The sequence below is a fragment of the Natator depressus genome, chromosome 2 (assembly GCF_965152275.1).
Source record: "Natator depressus isolate rNatDep1 chromosome 2, rNatDep2.hap1, whole genome shotgun sequence".
Lineage (NCBI taxonomy): Eukaryota > Metazoa > Chordata > Testudines > Cheloniidae > Natator > Natator depressus.
This window is the reverse complement of record NC_134235.1, coordinates 58,846,914-58,871,925: the sequence shown is the minus strand read 5'-3', so window position 1 is coordinate 58,871,925 and position 25,012 is coordinate 58,846,914. Positions and strand designations below refer to the sequence as shown.

Sequence of the window (25,012 nt, the reverse complement as noted above, 5' to 3'; positions counted from 1 at the left end):
GAAGGGAAGGGGGGGCGGAGAGGGCGGCGAGGAGAGAGAGAGATGGACATTTTATAGTTCAGAACTATGACTCTGGAAAGAGTCAAAGACACCTACAAAACCTGTGTATTGGAAAGGAAATTACATTGTGGCATTTAAATTAAGACTTTAATTAAAGACTTCATTAAGCTAAAGGCAACACTTACTCTACTGAGTTTATTACTCTAATTCCAAAGCTTGGAATATGAGCTACCCACAGTAACATTACTGACTCAGAAAGTAAATTGCTTACCAAAGTTTGATTTCTAAATTGGGACATTTTAATGACTATTCAATGGATTGTGAATTTTAAACCAGTTTGTACGTAAAGCATATTTAACTATTTTCACACAACTCCTTTAATTTGTTTTGAATTTTTTCAAATAAGGGGTAAAATCTCTTAGTTAAGGTTTTTTTGTGATGTGAGATTTTATTTTTCCAGAAAACAAAGGCTCTTTGCTTAAAACAAAACAAAAACTTGCTACAGTTACTTTACTGTTAATTTATTCTCCCATTTTTCTTGCTTTTCCTCTTCTGGTCTTCCCCTCACAGATAGTGAGATACAGCTCAGACGAGACATGGTCTTCTGCCAAAGTCTGGTGGCCACAGTCTGTGCTTTTTCAGAGCAACTAATGGCTGCCTTAAATCAGATGTTTGACAACAGCAAAGAGTATGAAATGGAGACTCAAGAGGCCAGCAGAAGGTGGTTGGAACAGATAGCTAATGCAGGTGTCCTCCTTCACTTCCAGTCATTGCTGTCACCTAACCTGGTAAGAATCTCATGCAGTAACCACATGAGTCAATATGACAGTGCTGAATAAGGGCAGCACGAAGCAAGGTGCATTATGTTTACAGTATCCTGCATCCTTTGTGTTTAGCTCATGTACTTTATTAGCTGCTATTCAGGAAGTTTGCGGTTCAAATAATTACTGATATGGGAAATTAATAATGTTGCTCACAAACATAATGTTATGTTTCTGTTTCAAGGTACTAGATACTGAGAAGGTGTATGAGGAACACATAATAATCGCGATTAAAAAATCCAATTTGCCATTAGACACCACACAGCTATTTCCCCTCTTAACAATAAGTATATATGAGGTGATCACCATAGCTTCAGTCACTGTAATTAGCAATATAAGGAAAATGCAATACTCATGACCTATTTTTAACAGAAAATCCCCACTTTCCCTTGGTAATTCAATTCTAAGGGCTAAATCTTCAGTCTTGCTGGGGCTGCTTTGCCGCCAAGGTGGCACAAACCAAACTGAAAGTTGATGTAAACAGTCAGTAGGAATTCAGCAGGGAATCCACAGGTAGACCATTGTTGCTCCTTTGCCACCCTTCCCACTGCCCTTGGCAAAAGGGTCATGGCTGAGAAAAAAGGGCCATAGCCAAAGCACCCCCTCATTCTAGTAATCCCTGGCTGCCTGCATGGATCCCTGAGGCTACTTTAAGTCACTTAGCAGACTAGACTGGTATCTGGTAGTCTGATGATCAGGGAGCTGGAAAGCTGTTTTTGCAATGTCCTCTGCAGTCACTCCTCCCCTGAGCTGCTAGGTGCCAAATGGCTGGTCCTGAGGATTGGGCCTACTGGTTTGGAGAGTCAGTCTCTGACTTCTTATTGTGAAAGCTTGAGACCTTTTAATACACTGTCCTCTGTATTTGCAGTTGTGTTTTATCACCTTCTTAGATGTTGTAATTCTGTCACAAGATAACCATTACCACAGGCACACCATAACTTGTGGATTTTGCTTCAAGGCTCAAGAGATTGCTCCTTTGTAATTAAAATCCCACATTATTTAACTGTTATTTTCATGTACTCATATACTGGTAATAATAGTCAGGATGAAGTGTTCCAATTATGCAATTTTAAATTAAAATTAACATTAGTCAGTTTTGTAAAGTTTTTTTTTTTTTTGTGCACAAAATGGAGTACTGAGTTAGTTCAGTAATAACATTCATCGCTTCAGGGAAAAGTCTTTAAGAACAACTTTTTCAGTATTTTCTAACCAAGCATTCAGTATACAGATGATCCATGTTACTTTAAACAAGGGCTTGTGAGGGCAGTTATACTGATTACATCTGGATTTCAATAAAGAGTGAACAATTTTGTAAAGATTTCCCATGTGGTTGAATGGTATTCAGATTACTCTGGTGATAAAAATTGCCTTCTCTCCAGGGGTTAATAAATTGAACCATTAGGTAAAATGTTGCAGGCAGAATCCCTTCTTCATAAATACATGGGAAATACTATTTTAGTTCATGGAACAGGGAAAATTGTTTTTTCCCCTCTGTGTAAATCAGTAACATTCAGCTAATTGTCATGTTATAGGGATTATGTTTATTGCCGTCTGTTTTGTTGTTCATTTATTAACTGTTTCAGTGCTTGCAGAAAGAATTAAATATACATCAGGTTTACATTTGTCTGCTTGATAGTTTAGCATAGAAGGGACGGTAATATGAATTATTTTAACTGGGTATTGATTCTGCTGTGACTGCTCTAAGTATTTACTTCCAGGCTAACTATATTTGTTGGTGAATACTTCCCTTGTTAGCAGAGATCCAATAAAATATCTTGAAAGGTTTATAATTTACTTCTTGAAGTTGTAATGAGATACGAGACTTGATTTTCAAAGGGTAAGATTTTCCATCATTTTGGTTTGAGAGTTCACAAAATCTGAGCGTGCAAAAATGAAGTACAGGTGCCAATCAGAACATTGACATATCTAGCTACTTGATTTGCATCCACAATTGGGTAGGTTACGGTGAAAATTACTCTCCCATTTTCACCCACATTTGAGCTGCCCATTCAACTGCTGGCACAAAAAGTTCCCCTTAAGCACATAAACTGGAACTTTTGAAAATCTAGCCCACTATCTGGGGCTAGATAGTCCCTGATAGTCCCTAGATAGTCCCTGTCCCTGATTTTTACTAAAAATGTCAATGACAAAACAGGGAGGGAGGAGGGTTGAGCACCTTGCCCTGCTGTGGCTGGGAGCTGTGGCCCCTGCCCCATGGTTGGGAGCTGGGAGGGACCCCCAGCTGGGGAGCTGCGGGGGATTTCCTGGGGACTCGGGAGGTCTGGGGGATTTCCCCAACCAGGCGGCAGAGCTGCGGGGGTTCCCCTGCCACTTGTGGCAGCTAGGGAGCTGCAGGGAATTTCCTGCCTGCCCGAGGGGACTGGGTTGCTCTGGGGGAATCCCCCCCACAGAGGCTGGGGAGCTGCATGGGAGCCCGCCCCCTGTGGTGACTGTGGAGCTCCGGGGGAATCGCCCCCACGGAGGCTGGGGAGCTGCGTGGGAGCCCCCTCCCCCATGAGGACTGGGGAGCTCCGGGGGATTCCCCCGTCGGCAGTGGTGGCTGAGGAGCTGCTGGGGATCCCCTCTGCCTGCAAGGACTGGGGAGCTCTGGCGGTTCCCGCCCCCCCCCCGTGGAAGCTGGGGAGCTGCATGGGAGCGGCCCCTCATCCCCATGGGGACTGGGGAGCTCCAGGGGATTCCCCACCGCCTGCGGGGACTGGGGAGCTCTGGGGATTCCCCGCCGCCCGTGGGGACTGGGGCACTCCGGAGGTTCCCAGCACCCATGAAGACTGGGGAGCTCTGGGGATTCCCCCCTGCCCATGGCAGCTGGGGAGCTGCGGGGGACCACTACCACTCCAGGCGGCAGGCTACCCCGCAGCTCCCAGACACGACAGGAGGTGGGGGTACCCTGCAGCTCCCAGCCACTGCGGACTGAAGTTACGGAGGTTTGCAGAAGTCATGGATTCCGTGTCTTCCGCGACCTCCATGACCAAATCATAGCCTTAATAACGATACCCATATTTTGACAGAACAGTGATTTTCAGCCGCTCATGACCTTTTATATGACACCTTGCAAGGAATTCCTTGTATGAAATATAACAACCATATACAAATGATGAGTAAGGGGGTTACAGGGTGCTATTTTAAAACACAATGAGTCACAATAACTAGAAGAATTTTGAAAATCTAGGCTTAGTGTCATATACATTGTAAGCTTGCCCGTTTACATACATAACTAAAAATGCAGTTTGATTAAATGGTAGCTGTAAATTAACTTGCTGTATGTGCAAAATAGCTTAATAATTTCAGTTCTAATTTCAATTTTAATAATCATTTTTTTGCCAGTAGAAGAGGGAGTGGAAACCCAATAAAAACAAATCCATCATCTGGTATTCATGAAAGTTAGTTAGATTAATAGTTCAGTGAAGGAGGGTGTAACTTTCTGCAGTTATTTTTGATGCTCATGCTCTATATGATTTCCAGTATGGAAACATCATGCTAACATCACATAATATTTATTTGAGAAGAGATTTTTTTTTCCTTTTTCCAGACTGATGAACAAGCCATGCTAGAAGATACGTTGGTTGCTTTGTTTGACCTGGAAAAAGTTACTTTTTATTTTAGACAGTCAGAACCAGAACCACTAGTTGCAAGTGAGTAAAGAAGTATATTTATGAGATTTATTGTTCTACAAACAAACAGTCGCATGTTAGATATATTTAAAGTGATACAATGTTTTTCTCTTCTGGAGCATCTCAGCTCATGGGCAGATGTCTTAATTTGGGAATGATATGGGCCAGGGGGCTGGGAATGGAATAACAGAGCCTTTCCTCACTAGATCGCCTGATATCCAGCAAAGGTCAGTCACGATGAAAAGTAATTATTATCTGGCAGCTGTTCACAAGCCTCAGTAAACGATTGGTCGTCTCACTGAAGCCAGTGGATAAGTGACCATTCCAGAAAAAATGTCCAGAAGAGCTAGTTTTCACTGAGGAGCAGTGTGTAAAAGAAGTTATGAGAGGACGGAAGAACATTAGAACATTGTTCACATCTACATCATCAGTGAGAAGCCTGGTGCTAGAAGAGGAGATTGACTTCTGAGTGAGAAGAGGCAGATGGTATTTCCTCCAGGGTTCTGTCAGTCAGGGACAGCTTTACATTGTCAAGAAGCGTCCTCTGAGCCCTGCTGGTACAGGCTACTGAAATGTGCTGAATCAGAGCATCCCCCATGGCCACGCTACTCTTGGGGATGCACTGACTGACTGCCGACTCCTGGTGGAGGAGAGGTTACAGCCTTTTTCTGGCTCTGCACCCCCCTCTTGATGTTCAGATCCTGCTGTGAATTTGGCACAGTGAATGAAAACACGCTTTTCCAAAGTCTCATAACTCAGCATGGGGAAAAGTGTGTCTGATTAACTTCAAGCTTTCCAAACAAATACTGCCCTGGGGATAGAGATCACACAAGGTAACTTTTACAGTAAAAAGACCCCAATGGTACTAGTGAGAGAGGGTGTCAGCACTCCCAGAATTCAAGTACCACCTTACAGCCATGAGTGTTGCCAGGGTTCACATTTGCAGAGCTGGTGGTGCGTGAGGATTTGATCCATATACTACTTCTGCTGTGTTGGGATGAACAAGTCTGGAGGAGATCCCATAGCCCTGCTTCAACCACTTCCAGTGGTGTTTTTAAGAGGAGGTCCCATTAAGCCAGACATCAATCCAAGCTAGGGTGGAGGGTCAGCCTGGACAGCATTCCTAGTTGGGAGCAGATTAGTTGCTTGTGTTGTGCAGTGCTCATATTGCCTCCCTTCCCATTGAAAAGTCTTTCTCATATATGGTGATATACAGAGATCATATGTGTAACATTCAGGTCAAAACAAAATTGCAACAAGCTCTATTTCAACCTTTAATTTAAATGCCACCATCACAACTATCCAAACTTCATGGTTTCATGGAGAAGGAGATTTTGGTGGCAAATTCAGCTTTTCATTTACGGCAAAGCATAATTACCAGAGTTAAATTAAATTAATTATTTCTTGATGCCAAAAAATAGTGACAAGTTGCGATTTGACCTTCTTTTCTTGGAAATGCAAAATCATAATCTCCTAGCATCAATACCAGTAATCTACAGGTTGTAGTTTGTTTAAATTTTTAATTTAAAATTATAACTGGAAATATGCATGCATTTTTATTTGAAGTAAGTTGCTGTAACTCTGCAAATGTTAAGGTTAGGGCATGTCTGCACTTTGATCTGGGGGTGTAATATGCAGCTTGAGTAGATATACCCGTGCTGGCTGTGGTTTACTTAGCATGCTAAAAATTGAGGGTAGCCATGGCAGTATGAGGAACAGGACACTAGTGGCCCTGATTACATACCTAGCAAATCTTTTAATAGTTTCACCTTGCTAGATACATATTCAGGGTGGCTAGTCCCTCATTGCTGCTTGCGCCATTGTGGTTATGCTCTATTTTTGACGCACTAGCTCAGTCAGAGCTAGCACAGGTATGTCTAGTTAAGCTGGGAATTACACCCTGAGCTCAAAGTGTAGATGTACCCTTAGAGTAAAAAGGGTAAATTTTCACTGGCTTTTGCTAATGGCAGTTGCATGCTTACTCACCTGCACAACATTGAAAATGTACTTTGGGGAGTCATTGCAAATGGTAGACCAAGAGGCATTAGAAGATCTAGGAATCTAAACCAATGTGAATAGGAACTTCCCATTTAATTCAGTGTGACATCTGGTGTGTCAGTGTGTAATGAAACATACCATTATATAATTTTATGTATTGTACAGTAAGAAATCAGTTGTCAGAAAATGAATCTCCAATTTAACTATTATTCATTGAATGGTTCTGTAGTTATGTGTTCCTCAGCTTTATGCATTACACAAATTCTGATGTGAGGAGGCCATGGTTCAATGACTAGAATTAATACCATGGGACACATTCTTAGCTACACAGAGTTTATACTTGGCATCGCTGAGGAGAGGGGAGTAAAAGGTGGCTGTAAGGCATCTGTCTACTCCACTGATCCTGGTCTGGCTAGAGGCCCAAGTGGCCCCAAGCATAACTTAAAGAAGCCTATGGGTTGCTTTAATTCATGCCAGCTGCAGTGATCGCACAGGGTCTGCTGTTCCAGATGGGGATCAAAAAAGCAGTATGCACTACACCCCACTCCCTCCTGCCACTGGCATGCTTCCTCCCCACCCTTCATAGACCTGTGGGAAAGTAGGTGGTGTAGAATCACCTTTACACCACCTGAAGACTCCCCTCTGTTGCAGGAACCTGTGGTGGGCTGTTAAGGCATCTTTCTGCCTGCCTTGTGATGGTGTTGCATTGCAAAGCAGGCAGAATTAGGGACAGGAATTTGGCTGTGTATAATTTTTGAGTGTAACATTCTTTCTAGTTTTTGGAAGAGAAAATATCACATAGTTGTTGGCTATTAATAAAATGGCAATGTTAAATATTTTCTTAGATGTTCCAATCACATATCAAGCAGAAGGAAGCCGGCAAGCTTTGAAGGTTTACTTTTATCTTGATAGTTACCATTTTGAGCAGCTTCCTCAAAAGCTGAAGAATGGAGGAGGGTTTAAAATCCACCCAGTACTTTTTGCACAAGGTAATTCTTTTTCTATACCTTCAAATACCTTTCTATACCTTGAAAATCTGAAGTCTCATCTTAGCTATGATTCCGCAAGGTTCTTAATCGCATCTGTAACTCTGAGCACATGAATAGCTTCATTAAGTTCAGAATTAGGGCCTCAATTCAAATACTTTGTTGAATTGTGGTTCTAATTCTGAGATGAATTTTAATTTTAAGGGAATGAAGTATATTTTTCATATAAACTCTTCCAGAGTTTACTTCTGAGTTTAAACCAATCATACTGACACAGACTGCAGAGAATAAGTGGATTATCTTTTTGTTTGGTTTTTTTTGTAAGTTCATTCAATGTGGATGTTAGTGGGCAATTCCCAGACCTGGAAATTCTCTTAAATTGAAAAGAAATTTCATTTTCCAAATGAATAAAGCAAGAAAAAACAGGTAAAGGACGAAGGTGATATCAGCTTTGATTCTTCTTTAAAACATATAGACAGTTAAATATCCTTTCCAGGTATCTGTAGCCATGACACCACAAACATTAGTGAAAGGATGAATGGCATTGATGCTGTTTGTAAATTGCATATTCCCTACAGTGAGCAGTGGTGTCATTATAGTCATCAGGACCGTGGGGTTTGATTCACCAAAGTGGTGAATGCCTCCTGCCAAGTGCTGATTGCCTTCAGCTTCCTTTCCTTGTGGGAGTTGAGAGCTCTCGGTATGTTGCAGGAGGTCCTTGGCACACACACGGAAGGGGCTCATAAATCAAGTAAATGAAGGAAAGGAAGAATTAGTGGAAACTTTTGATCTAATAAAAAGTAAGTACAATACAAAAATATTTAAAGGTGAATAGCAAACCCTCAGTCTAAAGTCAAGACAAATACATCTTTGAAAGTAAAAGGTGTTAGCTCAATTTTAAATGAAGTCCCAAAGAAAAAGTTGAATGATTTTTCATTTAAACTATTTATAGATTTAAATTCACCCAATGGAGGGGCAATGAGGAGACTGAATAACAGCAGGAACATCTCAGCAGATGATGAGATGATAAAGACAAACAAAGAATGGGAAATAGCTTGGCTCCAATATGATCTTGAAAATATTAACGGTTTTTTTCTTGTACAGAATGTGCTGCAGAATTGCACAGGAATTGCCCTTGTCTTTTTACACGGAACAGGGCAGTAGTGTCAGGCAACTGGGATGAGGGCTGTCAAGCCTATTGTTCAGAGCAGGCGTCATACCTAATGGTTGGAGCAGGCACCAGTGGTCGGAAGCTGGAGCCAAGGGTCAGACCGGAGGACAGGAACTGGATACCTGAACCCAGGGTCAAGCCAGAGTCAGTAGTCAGGAAACAAAGCCATGAGTCAAACTGGAGGTCAGGAACTGGAGCAAGGAGGGATTCAAGGCAGGGCAGGACAGAGGCAAGGCTGGGTGCAAGGCAGGAGCAGCAGAAACAAGGTAACGCAGGAGACTTCACAATGGTGGGCATGAGCATCAAGCAGTCAGCTAACTGCTTTTGCTGGCTTAAGAGCCACCCTGTAGACCCCTGCAGCCAAAGAGACGGTATGGTCAGCTTGCTGCAGGCCAGCTGTACCGATGAGGCTGCCTGGAGACTAGCTGTGTTGCCAGCCCTGATTCCTGACAGGTGGTTGGATATTAAGACATGCCCCCTGGTCTCACCGTCCAAGTTCAGACGTGGCACTAGCTGTATTCACCATCGGCTAGTTTGAGGAAGGGAACAAGAGACCAGGATTCCCAGAATGCCCAGCTATTTAATAATTTGCAGTATTTAAACTCCTGAGATTTCTTTATTCACTATCCTATCAAAATGTCACTGAGAAAATCCATTTTACTTCACCGGTGAGGTTGGCTTTGTGAAATCAGCCATTTTCATCCACATCTGTATGGGATCTGGGATCCATGTTAAACTCTATACCTTTCTGAAAAATACTCTGAAGAAGGGGGAGAACCAGATGCCCTGCATAACACCCATTTCCTCCTTCCGATCATTACTTTACCCAGCAGCAGAAGGTAGACATGCTATCCTTCTAGTGATGACAAAAGTCTTACAGTCTGATACATTGAACTAGTCACTTCACTTTCGTTTTTCTTACACGCACAGTAAGCTGTGACCAGTGATGAGCTGCCAAAATCTTAACAACCGGTTCCCTCCTCACCCCACGAGGGGTCGTGGCCCACCCCCGCCCCCTGGGGACTCCTGCCCCATCCACCCCCCCCGTCCCCTGACTGCCCCCAGAACTGGGCAGGAGGGTCTCGTGGGCCACCGTAGTGGGTGCCCACCCCACTGCTAAGAGTCAGAGGCACTTGCTGGGGGGCGAGGTGGGGAGTCCCGGAGGTGCTTACCTGGCGCAGCTCCCAGGAAGCATCCGGCAGTTCCTTCTGGCTCCTAGAGGCGGGGGAGCATAGCTAGGGGGGAGCAGGGGGAGCGGCCGCTCCTCTCACCCCGTGCCCAGCCCCAGCTGACCTCCGCTCCGCTCTGCCTCCTCCCCTGAACGCGCCACCCTGTTCTGCTTCTCCGCCTCCCTCCACCCCCCGGCTTCCCGTGAATCAGCTGTTCATGCGGGAAGCCTGGGAGGGCTGAGAAGCAGGCGGTGGCTTTGCGCTCAGGCCCAGGGAGGCAGAGGCAGAGCGGAGGTGAGCTGGGGTGGGGGGGCACGAGGAGGGCCGCCCGCACCGCAGCAGGTAACCGGGGGGGTGTGCGCAGGGGAACCGCTCCCCGCCCCAGCTCACCTCCGTCTCCCTGGGCCTGAGCGCGGAGGTGAGCTGGGGCGGGGAGTGGTTCCCGTGCACACCTACCCCCCCCCCGGTTACTTGCTGCGGCACGGGTGGCCCTCCTCGCGCCCCCCCACCCCAGCTCACCTCTGCTCTGCCTCTGCCTCCCTGGGCCTGAGCGCAAAGCCACCGCCTGCTTCTCAGCCCTCCCAGGGGAGGAGGCGGAGGCGAGCTGGGGCCAGGCGTGGGGTGGGGAGCTGCCATTGGGTGCTCTGCACCCATCAAATTTTCCCCGTGGGTGCTCCAGCCCCGGAGCACCCACAGAGTCGGCGCCTAAGGCCCCACTTTTGGCTGGTTGTTAAATTTAGAAGCCCTTTTAGAACCGGTTGTCCCTCCCTGGGCCTGAGTGCAAAGCCGCCGCCTGCTTCTCAGCCCTCCCAGGCTTCCCGCACGAACAGCTGATTCACGGGAAGCCGGGGGGGGGGGGGGGCAGAGAAGCAGAGTGGGACAGCACGTTCAGGGGAGGAGGCGGAGGCGGGACAACCAGTTCTAGCTCACCACTGGCTGTGACTCATTTTCACATCAGTTTTATAATGACACACTATCAAAGCTTTGATCTTCATTTACACTGGCTAACAAGAAACTGTTCTCCAAATCTAACTGAAATCTGTTCGTGATCAAGAGAGAAAATGCCATCTCTTCAAGAACTGAGCATTTTGTAGATGCAGCTGTTCATTTTGGGGGGGTGGGGGGCAGAAATTCTTGCTTTCTGAGACTCAGTAGAGCCAAGCTATTTTCCAGCCTAAATACAGAGTCTACATGGTGTTGTGGTATAAAAGATTTTTAGCAGCATGACTTTGGAAAGGGTTTTTGTTACTTGCAGGATGAATACATGAGTCAGTGAAGGTCACTTCAAATGAGTGACACTTAAATCTTCATATTACACCATCATGTGTTTTTTATGGGCTACAGACAGTATTTTACAGAAGAAAAAAAAAACAATTTTAGTCCCCATTCCTGCAAATACACAGGTACTTAACCTTATGCTAGTGAGTAGTCTAATTGAGTTCAAATGTATAAAGTTAATCGTGTATATAAACAGTTGTAGGATTGGGGCCTTAGAAAATTTGTAGAGAGCTTTAAAAATCTTTACCATGTCTTATGTATCCTTCTACCTGTAAACCAGACCTTCTAGAACCATGTGACTGACTATACAGATCTCAAAAGGGCAGAAATTATATCTCCTTGCAGGATCAGAGCGCGTGTGTGTGTGTGTGAATATGATATGTGTGTACAAAAGAGAGAGGGAGAACATATATGGGGATGTTTCTATTGTCATAAAGTCTTCTGAATTCCCAGTGCGTGAGTTTATATCTACTGAATAAATAAGTTTTAAAAAAATCAAACTCTTTATTTCAGATTTACATTTGCAGTTGAGCTAATTAACCTTCAAAACTAACATTTGTATTTATTTTTAACATTTTTTGGCAGTTCACATTTAACCTCAGTCTAGACTTTTCTATTCTGGTTTTAAATATCCAAAACAGAAACCCCTCGCTTCTCTGCATTACAATGCCCTGCTCCCTCCTTAAGGGGAGAGCAAAACTGTTCTACACAGTAAGGTCCCAATTCTGCAACAGAACCTACTAACTTGGACACCTACAACCATGCAGATACCATTGCGGACAGTGGGCCCCTCCACCTGGGCCCTGTCTGGTTGAGCTCAAGACGGACATCTTAGGAGGCAATTTGATCATCAGTCTTTGCCATCTTTTGTACAGAAGCAAAATTATGAACTCTATAAGTACTCAGAGGAACTGTGATTTGCATGTTCTTGAACAATGAATGAATTATTTACTGACTGGTCACATTAAGAATTGTCAGCAGAATTAGTGTTTGGTGTGCAACTGGGGCTCTGAACCTGCAAGCTGTGCCCGTAAGAATTCTGCTTATTAGATGCATTTTCTGATCATTCTCTTGGGTAACTAACTCTTAAAAATTTGTACAGATTATTATTAAAGTGGCAGGGTTCCTCATTGCAAAATCTTCAGTGCTTCTACCCTATGTGTATTTTACTGAAGTCCCATTTCTATATTATGAGATTAATCTAATAAGATGTGAATGTGAAGATCTTGATTTCTCAGCTCCACACTCTTACGTCTTTTAAAGTAGGTATGACTCAGGCTGTTAAATCATTTTTCATAGCTATCTAAATTAAATTGAGTGTTGTTTTTTTTAACTAGAGCTGGGAAAAGTGTGCCAAAAGTAGAAGGGTTAAACAATTTACCTCAGTACCCATCACTCTGTCATTTTTCACTTCTACCCTCCTCCATTTAATTTAATTTTAGATGTATATATATTAACTAACAGGGAGTCAGAGTAAAGTTTACATGATACTGAAAACATTTCTGATCCCAAAGGAGAGATTTTTTTCAGTCCACAAGGCATTTTCCAAACTGTATGGAAAAGTTTTTCAGTGGAGTCTGGTCCTGAGAAATACTGAACACCTGAAACTTTCAAATAAAACAATTGGAGTTTTAGGGGCTGCACATATCCCAAGATCAGGCCTAGTAAAAGAGAGTCATTGTGTGTCCCTTCCTTTTCTATAGCCTAACCACTGCTACAGTATCTCATTTTAACCAGAGGTTTCCAAGGTCACCTCAGAACTAAAAACTGTTCTAAATAGTGCCTGTGTATTTACATTCAGAGGGCAGAATCACTCTAATTAGAATCACAGAACTGATATTAGCCCTGTCTTGTACAGTTTTTCTTAAGGGCAAGAAGTATTTTTATTTTTAAACGAAATCTTAGAGAAAGATCTGTGGAAATTTGATGACACACAGAAACAGCTTTGCAATCAATGTTGAGGGTCACAGCTTCAAGATTAAGTATGGCACTAGACTGCAGACAGGTTCTAACTGCAGAGAAAGAGTATAGTAAATATTTAATACTGATTTTTTTCCTCTCATCACAGCACTGGAGAGCATGGAAGGATATTATTACAGAGACAATGTGTCAGTAGAAGAATTTCAAGCCCAGATTAATGCAGCCTCACTGGAAAAGGTCAAACAGTATAACCAGAAACTCAGGTAAGTGGTGAGCCAGCCTTCCCTGTGGTGGCTATGTAGACTTTACATTTTAAATTAACCTAAATCAGACATTCTCAGATTTTGGTCCATGGAGCACTGATAGTTCACAGGGCACAGGCTGGTCTCATGGTTCTGTCTCTCCTCATTCCATTGCTAAATTGCATTGAAAGACAAGTAAAAATAATGAAATTGTTTCCTAATATTTTTCCCCGTACACTATTAGCATAGTTGCTGCAGGGTTGTTGTTTGATTGCATACGAGAAGGGAACAGTCTGGGTGATCACAAAAGTAATGGAAAGTGATTTCTGAGCCAAGCTCTCTTATAAGCATCCACATAAGTAAAAGTTTGAGAACCACAATCAATGCTCACAATTCTTTATAACGTAGGGAAAATGACCTAGCAAAATGTTAAAGACAAGAAATGATTCCCTTAAAATGTTTTGTAACAGAACTAAAACATTCTATTTTAATTCTGTGGAAATATTTATTTTTATAAAGAGATTAGGTTTACATTTGATGGGGGAAGGTGCATGGAGAGGGGGGGTGTTAATTTACAGATTGTCCCACAACTTTTAAAGGTGGATGTGAACATCCAACACTTAGTGGGAGTTTTTGCATAATGGGTTTAGATTCAGGTTAATCTCTAGTTTATTTTCTAGTAAACCTAGAAAACTATAATACAACTTCAGTGCATATACTCAAGCAATTCGAGAAATCTATCAATTTCAATTTAAAGTAAGATTGAAATGCCTCACCTAAGACAATCTAGAGTTTTTGTGCATACCAGTTAAATTAATATCTACCTTGAGATGAACACCATAAACTGGTATACTTAAATTCCCTAAAGGACACTGATAAATGCTATATTGCTATATCATGAGTTACAGCTGTATGTTGTTTTAATGAATTGATGTATTGATATCAGAATTGTTAAATATTATAATCTAATTTTGTAGGTTTAATTACTTAATTTCTACAGAACAGGATTTAACAGCCCATGCTGTTTTCCTGGAAGCTCATTGTGTCAACAAAAAAAGAAAAATAAACATGGGTATATGCTTCAACTGCAACTAAGAGATATGCACGTGTAGTGTACACTGTACATAAAAAGATCACAAGATGATGCATTCTTGTAATGATTCCATGAGGAAATAACATCCAGTGGAATTTTTCATACAGAAAAAATTCTGCCTTTATTTTGTGTAAAGTAATGGAACAAGCCCAGGACAATAGATATTAGGTGTTTTCACTGCATTTGTGGAAGACATTTCTCTGAGTAGGCTATATTTGTAGATGAATTGCAAAAAGGCTCACTGGAAAATCAAGAATGCAGTAAAATTGTGGCTTTTTGTTTTTCTGGCTTCATGAGGCTGATGAAATCTGTAATGGTATCTGGTTCCCATTAGCTCTGAGAAGGTGGGCGGCTTTTAAAAGAAGAAATGAGAAGTGGGGGAAAGTATGATGAGGTAAAGATGAAGGAGAAAGGGGAAGGAGGAGGAAAGAGAGTCATTCATTCTGAGTCCAGACTTTTCTTAAAGTGACAGTACTTGGACAGGGAACAGTGAGCAGTATTAAAAAAAGAGCGAAGATCCCAGTATTAAATGTACAGTTCCTTCCACTCACCTTTTTCAAGCGGGGTTCTCTGTGCTTTTCTTCTGAAAATATGTCTAGGTGTACATAGTGTTCTTCTGTTTTACCTCATTGATGGGCTTTCAGAAATTCCTTTAGGAGTTCGTAAAAGATATTCAATAAAAATTGTGCATTTCCTTTCTGTTTACTATATCTGTGTCTCTGAACTTTTAACCCAACTGTTGTTATAATAATTAGGCACCCGATTGTCTTCACTCTTCCCTTGTTTCATTTACTGTCATCCAGGCGCATGTTCTCCGTTTCTTCTACTGGTTCCTTTATTGTGGAAGTACTTGTGTGAAACATGGGTTCTGCAGCTTTCTCTGACCATGGCAACACATGGGCTAGCTGAGGCCAACCTTTCACTGAAGTTCTACTGCTTCCATACATCAGTCTGACTTCCAGACGATTTGGCTCTTACCCTAGTGGCACAAGACAGCTAGTTGAGGAGGTTTACCATCTAAGGGCTTGACCTAAAGCTTACTGAAATCAATGGCAACAATCTCACTAACTTAATGGGCCTAAAAGTGCTGATGCTGCCTGATTCTACTTAGCTTGTGTGAGCTGGAAAGAGCACAGAACAAGGTGACTCTGCTGCTGTGCATTATTACATTCTTCCTATCTTAGTAACTGCTGCAGCTTTAATGGGATACAATACTCTTAAGGCCATCGTTACCCACAAACCTGACCAGTGGCCAACCTCTAGCACAATATTTTTTCAAAAATTTCACAGGGGGTCAAGTGGGTCTTTCATATTCCAACTATAGGAAAAAAAACCTGTTATCTCCAATACTAACATGGTAAGTGTTTATAAGTGCTGACATTTTAATGGTGATCATACCACGTCCCATAAATGAGGGACAAGGAATTAACTTCATATGTAATATAATGTGAAAATAGAGTACAAGAAATCCAGGAAAGCAGATGCTAATATTCTTGTTCTGCCAGTTGTTAGAATAGGTGTTTGGCTGAAGAGACTCTAAGAAAGTAACTACAGCAGCAAAACTCAGTGACATTTGGATAGTAGTTCTCAAAGAAAACCATAAAATTGAAATTAAATATCTCATGGAAATGTATGCATGCTCCCTGGAAGTACTGGCACTATAACTTTTAACTCTGCAGGTAGTAGAATCTACTAGGGCTGTCAAATGGTTAGAAGAAAATATTCACAATTAATCTCAGTTTTAATCACACTGTTAATAGAACATCAATTTAAATTTATTAGAAATATTTTTTGATGTTCTACATTTTCAAATGTATTGATTTCAATTACAACACAGAATGCAAAGAGTACAGTGCTCACTTTATATTAGTATTTTTGATTACAAATATTTACACTGTAAAAAAGATAAAAGAAATTGGAGAATATGCTTTATTCATCATACATAACAGAGAGGTTTAGTCCCTGCTTTAATTGCAAAGCGCAACCTTAATGATGGAACTCTGACCAGCTTCCTCATAATATCACCAGTGATATAGCAGATATGTTGGCCTAGATACAAAACTGCTCTCTTTGACTCTGAGTTGGGCAGTCATAAAACTTTAATCTTTTACAGTTCTGGTTTTTAGGCTTTTGCAAGTACTATATATCAAGACTGAAACATAAATCATAGGATTTTCATGAGGAAGCTATAGTACAAGATGTGTATGGAAGAAGGATAGAACCTCCCTCCATCTTTCTTATTTAACTCAACCCTAGCAGTTTTAATCAAATTACTACTACAAGGAACTTATAATTTCAGTGCAGTGAAGTATTAGAGTTGCTACAGAATTCCAGAAAGGATGCATCAACACGTAGGAAAACCTTTACCTGTGTAAAACTGTTACTTCAGAAGTAAATAAATAAATAAAACTATGATTTTTTAAAAAAAACAAATTTCAACATCTGCACCATACTCATTCTTAATGGGTGTGTATTTCTTTTTCACGCTGCCAGCCAGATTGCATTTATTTTTATAGTTAACCAAGTGTCACCATTTCTGTTTCCCTGACACTTGCAGGAAAAAAAATATCTATTTGCAAATTGGGAAGGTGGTGACAGTTGCCAGCACTGTAAATTTATTCTGAGCTAAAGGTTTCTTAATGAGAAGATGTTGCACAACCAGGAGAAAGCAATTAAGTCAGCAAAGATTTTAAACATCTTTATTACTGTATGTTTGATAACTCAGCAGTTATCTGCTAAGTTAGAGGAAGAATATAAAGAGCTCATTGTTGCTAGCACTGTAGAATGCTGCTGCTCAGTGCTGCTGTTCTTGGAGTTTTGATGTCAGCTGCACTAGCAAACAGCGCTCCATGTTCATTCAGCAGAACTCAATGTTATTCATAAGGAAGACCACAGGCTCGGTTCGCTGGCAAAGGCACTTGGCCAGGTTTATTGTTTTTAGAATATCAGGGCTGGAAGAGACCTCAGGAGGTCATCTAGTCCAAACCCCTGCTCAAAGCAGGACCAATCCCCAATTTTTGCCCCAGATCCCTAAATGGCCCCCTCAAGGATTGAACTCACAACCCTGGATTTAGCAGGCCAATGCTCAAACTACTGAGCAATCCCTCCCCCACGGTACTAGTGCCCTGTCCAACGGGTCACAGGGACACTAATGCAGGTATGCCTGTGACAAGGTAAAGGCCCACTAGGGTTCTGTCCCTTGGCCGGTACAAAGTTGCCCCTCGTATGACTTCTTCTGATACAAGACAGTTACCTATTACACTCCAGATGTTGTTAGTTACCACCCTTATACCTTGTGCTTGCTAGTTCGAACAAAACATCCTCATCCATTATCCTGTCATCCCATCCTTATCTTACAAGGGGTCAGTGTATTCCTGTACAATTGCTTGGAAATTTATTTACATTGTTGTTTGAGAACTTCGGGTATTCTTGTTCCATCCTCTCCAGTCAGGGAAGTGCTTCCTTCATTAGCCAATTCCTGCTGTGTTACTATTCTACCAAGGCCAGACCTACTCTGGTTCACAGGCTTTGGTTCACATTTTTAGTTATGCCTAGGGCTCCTGCAAGGCCTACACTCGTATGCCTTAGTGATACAGTAGCTGATATATAAGTGACCTCATCCCATCTCCTGATGTCCCCCATACCCAGTCTTCTCCTGAACCTCTCGCTTTCTTCTGACTGTTTCCCCTCACAATACAAGCATATGCTAGTCTCTCCCATCTTAAAAAATACCCTTTAGTAGAGCTGAGCATTTTTTTCAGCAAATAAGTATTGACCAAAAATACAGTTTTTGGTCAAATGACATCATTTGCAAATTCAGGTCAAATTCAGCAAATAGTTTTGGTCTAATTAAAAAAAAATGAAAAGAATGTTGTTGAAAAAGTCTAAATGGTCCATTTTGATATTTTTTAATGAAATGCTTCAACTTTTTGTTTCAAAACAACATTTTGCTTTGAAATTTATCTAGATTCATCAAAAAATGTATACAGACAACACAAGCACTCCCCTTTCAGCCTATGTAGGCTGTGCTGTCCCTCTGCAGGTTAGCAATAGGCATGCTCCAATTCCCAAGCCGTCCAAGCATCTCCCTGAAATGTCTAGCCCTTGTTGTACTGGATACTCACAGTACTCACAGATATGCTGCTCCCAAAGAAGCAGTACACTCAGCTTACTGGCTTCACCCAGGTCACCACGCCTTGTAACACAGAGCACTTAGATATGTTTATAGTTTATAGTGAAAATAAGGAAAAGTTTATTTAACAAAGAGGAGAGATTCAAATAACATCAAGTAGAAATATTGGAAACAAATGGTTACATATAAAATCAGAACATGCATTCTAGAACCTAAACTTATTTAACTAGATACTTTCACGTTATATAGAGCAAAGCTCTTCCCAGAGTCCTTCTAGCATTTTTGATCCAAGTCCAGCTATCATCCTTTTTTTTATTAGACAAAATATGCTGCCAGCTTGTCCCCTGTGTAGAGGATACTGTGTCTCTTTGCAACTCCTGATCTATCAAAACAGTGCTCTGATCTTTATTAATAAACCAAACACTCTCCTGCTGTGAGTTCCTTCCTGTAGATTTCGCAGTCTCTTGTTAATTTCACAGCCTTGATTAGCTAGTGGCTCAGTATGCAAATCGACTTACATTGTGAGAGACACAATGCACAATGAACAGAGATGAACTAAGCATCTACTATACCCTGCCTGAACAGGATCTGTCTGAGACATGTCACCTCAGGGGACCTGCCTTTAACATCCAGGCTTTAAGAACATAATTTCCAGTATAGATGCATAACTTCTTAAGTGTTATCTGTACATACATTTCACAATGATTATTATGACCAGTGAGCTACTGGCTCTGAATAGAGAACTTTCATGACACCCTTTGGTGAATTATTGTGCATATACTTGACCCAAGGGATCCCTGTAAAATTCGGTGCCTCTCTGTGCTCTCTGCCAGTTGGCACAACGAAGTTCCTGGGTCACAGTTCCACAGGGCTCTCACTTTTTGCTTCTCTTCTCTTCCCCCCTCCATGCCTTGTATCTGAGTAATCTCATCCACACAAACAAATTCAACTACTATCTTTGTGGTGACGACTCACTGATCTGATTCTATTCTAGACCTGTCTCCTTCTGGCCAAATCAAAAACTCAGTCTGTGTCTCTGACATTTCCTCATGGATGTCTAGCAGTCAGCTCTTGCTCACTGTGGCTAAAACAGAGCTCCTGATCATCCTCCCCAAGCTATTCCTGCTACCTCCTTTTTCCATCACTGTGGATAACATAACCATCCTGCCAGTCACTCGGTCCCATAACCAGAGTGTGATCTTTGCTTTGACCTCTCTCTAAGTCCTCATCTCCAGACTATATTTAAAGCTTGCTGATTCTTTCTGCATAGTACCTTTATGTTCTTCTTCGAGTGCTTGATCATGTCCATTCCAATAGGTGTGTGTGCGCGCTGCGTGCATGATTGTCGGAAGGTTTTCCCCTAGCGGTACCTGTTGGGTCGGCTGTGGAGCCCCCGGAGTGGCGCCTTCATGGCGGTGTATATAGGACACTGCCGACCCACCACCTGCTCAGTTCCTTCTTGCCGCCAGTGATGGTCGTTGGAGCTTCCTTCAGTCTCTTGCTTTGCAAGTGCCTACTTAGTGGTTACCTTCTAGTTAGTTGTAAATAGTTCTTGAAAGTTGTAGTTTAGTAGTAGTTATAGTTAGCCTCTTTCGGAGGGTTCCCCCACTACCTAGCTCCCCTGATGGGGATATGCCTCGGTCTCAGGGGGTTTAAATCCTGCGAACACTGAGGGAAGTCTTAAGTGCCTGGGTGAGGGCCATCAAACAGATAAGTGCTCGATTTGCAGGAGCTTTAGACCCAGGACAAAGAGGGAGTGGGACTATTGCCTCAAGCTCCTTTTAATGGAGGTGGCTCTTCACCCGCAGCCGTCACCGGAAGCGGCACCAGTGACATCGGTGCGCAGCGCACCAGCTTTGGTGCAGGACACCTCAGCACCAAAAAAAGACTCCTCCAGGGAGCATAGACACTGCTCCCCGGCTCACAAAGCAGATTTGAGCATGCGGCACCGCTCTCGGTCCCCGGTACCACATAAGAAGAAGAAGGCGGTCAGGGGTCGGTTCCCCCATCAGAAAACAGCACAGGGATCCCAGCGGGTTGTCTCCTACATCAGGGTACCCACAGCCTGGCCCTCAGATCCTGGCACTGTCAACTCCAGCCCTGCCAGGGGCTCCATCGAGTCTGGTGCCTGTGGACTCCCCATATCAGGCGGAGTTGAAGGACAAGATTGATCTCCATGCTGGGTACCTTTGAGGCTGTGAGGGACCTTATTGCCAAGACGGCACAGTCCCTGGCCCTGCAGGGACATTATCGAGAACCTCTGCCAGTTCCCCAAAACAACGGCCAGAAACTGTATGCCCCCGCAGCTTCATAGGGCAATGTACATATACGTGGTCCACTCAGACCCCTCCAGGCATAGCTGGCTCAAGTGTACAGACCCAGCCGAGACCCACTGGACAGGATAGTTACCCTTCCCCCTTCCATTCTCAAGTCTCTACTCTGGTGGCTACTGACACAAGTGCTGTGTGCGGGAGTTCCCTTTGCCAAACCGTAACCTACCATGTCGCTAGTCATGGATGCCTCGCCACTGGGGTGGGGAGCACACCTAAGCAGTATCAGAACTCAAGGCCTATGATCGCAGGCAGAACTATCACTGCACATCAACGTGCGGGAGTTGAGGGCGGTCCGTCTGGCATGCCAAGCGTTCCAAAGCCATCTTCCAGACAGATGCATGTCAGTGCTCACAGACAACACCCCGGTGATGTTTTATATAAACAAACAGGGTGATGCTCACTCTTCTCCCGTGCTAGGAAGCCCTAGAGCTCTGGGAATTTTGCATCACCAACTCGATACACATACAAGCGTCGTACCTCCTGGGGGTGCGGAACGAGCTAGTCGACGACTCAGCCACTTGTTCCTCAGTCACGAATGGTCACTCAGGCTGGATATCACCCTTTCAGTTCAGAAGTGGGGCTTTCCCCACATAGATCTGTTCATGACACAGAGCAACAGGAAGTGCCAGTGGTTCTGCTCCTTTCTGAACCATAGCCCGGGCTCCATCGCAGACACTTTTCACGTCACATGAACGAGTCATATGCTCTATGCGTTCCCACCCTTCCCTCTCATACACAGAGTCCTCTTCAAGGTCTGCCAGGACAGGGCTTTATTATCCTCATAGCACCTGCATTGCCCCAACAGCACTGGTTCACCACGCTGTTAAGTCTATCAGTCGACAGACCAGTAACCCTTCCCTTATACCCAGACTGCATCGCTCCAGCACCCCAATGTGGAGTCCCTCCACCTCACGGCGTGGAAACTCCATGGTTGAATCCGTTGGAGCCCCAGTGTTTGGACTCAGTGAAAGAAGTTCGCCTGGGAAGTAGGAAACCTTCCACCCGAGCCAAATATGCACCTGGCCGCCATCTCTGCACCTGGCCGCCATCTCTGCCTTCCGCGCAGGGGCAGCGGGTAGATCAGTCTTCAAAAACCCCATGGTGGGCCTTGAGGCTTGGAAACACTTAGCCCCCCATGCGGCAACCCATTCCCCAGTGGGACATCAACTTAGTCTTGAGCCTCCATTTGAGCCCATGGCCACTTGCCCTCTCTCCTACCTCTCTTGGAAGGTTGCCTTTCTGGTGGCTATAACATTAGCCTGAAGGGTCTCTGAGCTCAAAGCGCTCACCTCTGAGCCCCCCATACCATCTTTTACAGGTTCAGCTGCATCCTCACCCTGCGTTTCTACCCAAGGGGTCTCCCAGTTTTATGTGAATCAGGACATATTTTTACTAGTCTTCTTCCCTAAGCCTCATGCCACTGGCAGAGAGCAGATGCTCCATTTCCTGGACGTCAAGCGTGCCCTAGCCTTCTACATTGAGAGCACAAAGCCATTTAGTAAATCACCACAGCTCTTCATTGCAATCGCCGAAAAGATGAGAGGGCTTCCTATCTCATCCCAGCGCATTTCGTTGTGGATCACGTCCTGCATTAGAATGTGCTATGACCTGGCCAAAGTTCCGTCCCTGCCATTGACAGCGCACTCCACAAGAGCTCAGGCTTCATCTGCAACTTTCCTTATGCAAGACCCTGTTCAAGACATATGCAAGGTGCCAACGTGGTCTTCCATCCATACCTTCACGTCACACTACGCCATCACCCAACAAGCGAGGGATGACACAGCATTCGGTAGGGCAGTCCTACAATCAGCAACCAGGTGAACTCCGACCCCTCCTCCAGAGAAACTGCTTGGGAGTCACCTATTGGAATGGACACGAGCAAGCACTAGAAAAAGAAAAAATGGTTACCTACCTCTCATAACTGTTGTTCTTCTAGATGTGTTGCTCATGTCCATTTCAAATCCCACCTGCCTCACCTCTGTCGGAGTCTTCCGGCAAGAAGGAACTGAGCAGGCAGCAGATCGGCAGTGGCCTATATACACCACCATGAGGGTGCCACTCCATGGGACTCCACAGCTAACCCGGTGGGTATCGCTAGGGGAAAACCTTCTGACGATCATGCACGCGGTGCACACACACACACACACACACCTATTGGAATGGACATGAGCAACACATCTCAAAGAACAACAGTTACGAGAGGTAGGTAACCATTTTATTCAGCCACCTACACAGCTAAAATTCTTGTTCAGGCTGTTATCTCACATCTCGATTACTGCAACATCTTTCTCTCTGGTCTGGATAAATGCAGTCTTGCTCTGCTCATATCCATTCAGACTGATGCTGTAAAGATAATTTTCCTAGCCCATCGCTTTGACCGTGTCACACTCTCTCTACATCCCTCCAGTGACACCCTCTTCTCTATTGCATCACACATAAGATGCTTGTCTTCACTTTCAAGGCCCTTCAGAGTCAAGACACCCTCTAACTGTCATCACCTTTCATTTGATATTGATCAACCCAGGATGTCAGCCTCCATCACCCACTTGTTAAATTGTCAAACAAGCACCTTTATGCTGTCTCTCGTGCTATGTTTAGGATTCCTGGGTGCTGCAGTAATGCAAGTAATAAATACTGTAATAATGTTATTAAGATGTTTGAATCCTGAACACAATGTCATTATGGGAACTTTTGGGTTGGCTTAATTAATCTATTACTAATCTTGGATAACTGAGACTTAAAGGGACACAGTCAAGACATATTTTGTTTTGCTTATAATTTTGGATTTTTTTACTGTTCATCACCTTGATCACCTTGATCGATCGGTCCTTTAGCCCTTGTATAGATTGCGCCAATCACAACACGTCTTCCATTCTTCTTGTATCCTGGCCTTCCTTCTCCATCTGCGGCCCTGTTTTTTCACAATAAAATCTTTCCATCTCTTTGGAGGTTGGCCAAGCGGTTGTTTCAGTTCCCAGGGGTACCACTCAGCAACAGCTGCAGTCCATTGATTGTCAGTGAGTCTCATTATATGCCCGCCCATCTCATTTTACTATGCCTGCTCTCAACAACAATGTCCTGCACTTCACTCTGTTGTCTGATCACTTCTTTGGGGACTCAGTTGTGGATTGAAATTCCCAGAATTCTTCTTGCCATTGCCCTCTCTGTGACAGACAGTTGCTGCTCCTCTGTCTTCGTCAGCACCCGTGTTTCGCTGCCACACAACATTGCAGGCAGTACTGTTGAGATGAAGAGGCTGGTGCATGTTGCTTTGTTGATTTTTACTTGGAGGATATCCCTGATAGAATTGAATGCACACCAGCCTGCTTTCTTTCTTTGCAAGAGTTCACCTTTCTGATAGTGGCACATGTTAATTTCTTGTCCCAAACAGACATATTGCTCAACTTCTTCTGTCTGTTTGTTCTCCCTTGATTGTTATTTGGACTTTTGACAAGGTATCAGACCGCATAAATTTCATTTTGGATTGGTTAATTTTCAGTCCAACGTGGCTGCTTTTTGTGTTGAGATCTCGCAGCATTTTCTGTAGTTTGATAGTATTTTTGGTGATCAACACAATATTATCTGTGAATCTGAGATGGTATACTGTTCATAATACCATAATAATAATAATTAATAATAAAATCTCACTCATGTGATTTTAGTATACAGTATACCCCCAATTATCTGAATAGCAGGGGAAGCACAGATGTTATTTGGATAATCAGGAGTTTGGATAGCCAAGAGGGCAGGAGCCATTCAGCCAGTCTGCTGAGAGGGGCCTCCTCCATGGCTCGATGTTGAGTCCTCCTCTTTGCAGTCTTCTCCAGGGAGGGTTTCTGCTCTACTACCTGAACCTCCCTCCCAGTGCTTAATTTGTAATGAAAGAGGTGCCAGGGCTCAAGCAATTTTTTACTTTCATAACGGACATGGCAAGCCCAGAGGTGCCAGGGCTTAGCCATGGCACAAATTAAGCACTGCTCCCTCCCCTGTTCCCCCAGCATAAGATACATGGGGGGCAAGGAAGGGATTTGGATAATGTGGAGGTTCAGATAATAGGGTTTCAGAAAGACAGAACTATGCTGTACTGTTACATCTGGTAAATACGTATTTTTCCTTTTTGTCACAAGGAGTATAAGTCAAAACAACTATCATTAACTTCATTGCATGGGCCTAAATCCTATAATCCTTATTCAGGCCTAACTCCCATTGATTTTTATGCAGTGTTGCCATTAGCTGG

General features: G+C 43.4%; 1 protein-coding gene across 2 annotated transcripts in view; it reads left to right on the top strand.

Moving 5' to 3' along the window:
* The window catches only part of PREX2 (phosphatidylinositol-3,4,5-trisphosphate dependent Rac exchange factor 2), a 289,511-nt gene that overhangs the window by 200,458 nt on the left and 64,041 nt on the right, over positions 1-25,012 (top strand). For both annotated transcript variants that reach the window (XM_074944267.1, XM_074944268.1), the window contains 4 exons: positions 571-788; positions 4,372-4,474; positions 7,297-7,440; positions 13,124-13,238. In XM_074944267.1, coding sequence (XP_074800368.1) covers positions 571-788; positions 4,372-4,474; positions 7,297-7,440; positions 13,124-13,238 — 580 coding nt within the window. The remainder of the gene's footprint in view (positions 1-570; positions 789-4,371; positions 4,475-7,296; positions 7,441-13,123; positions 13,239-25,012) is intronic.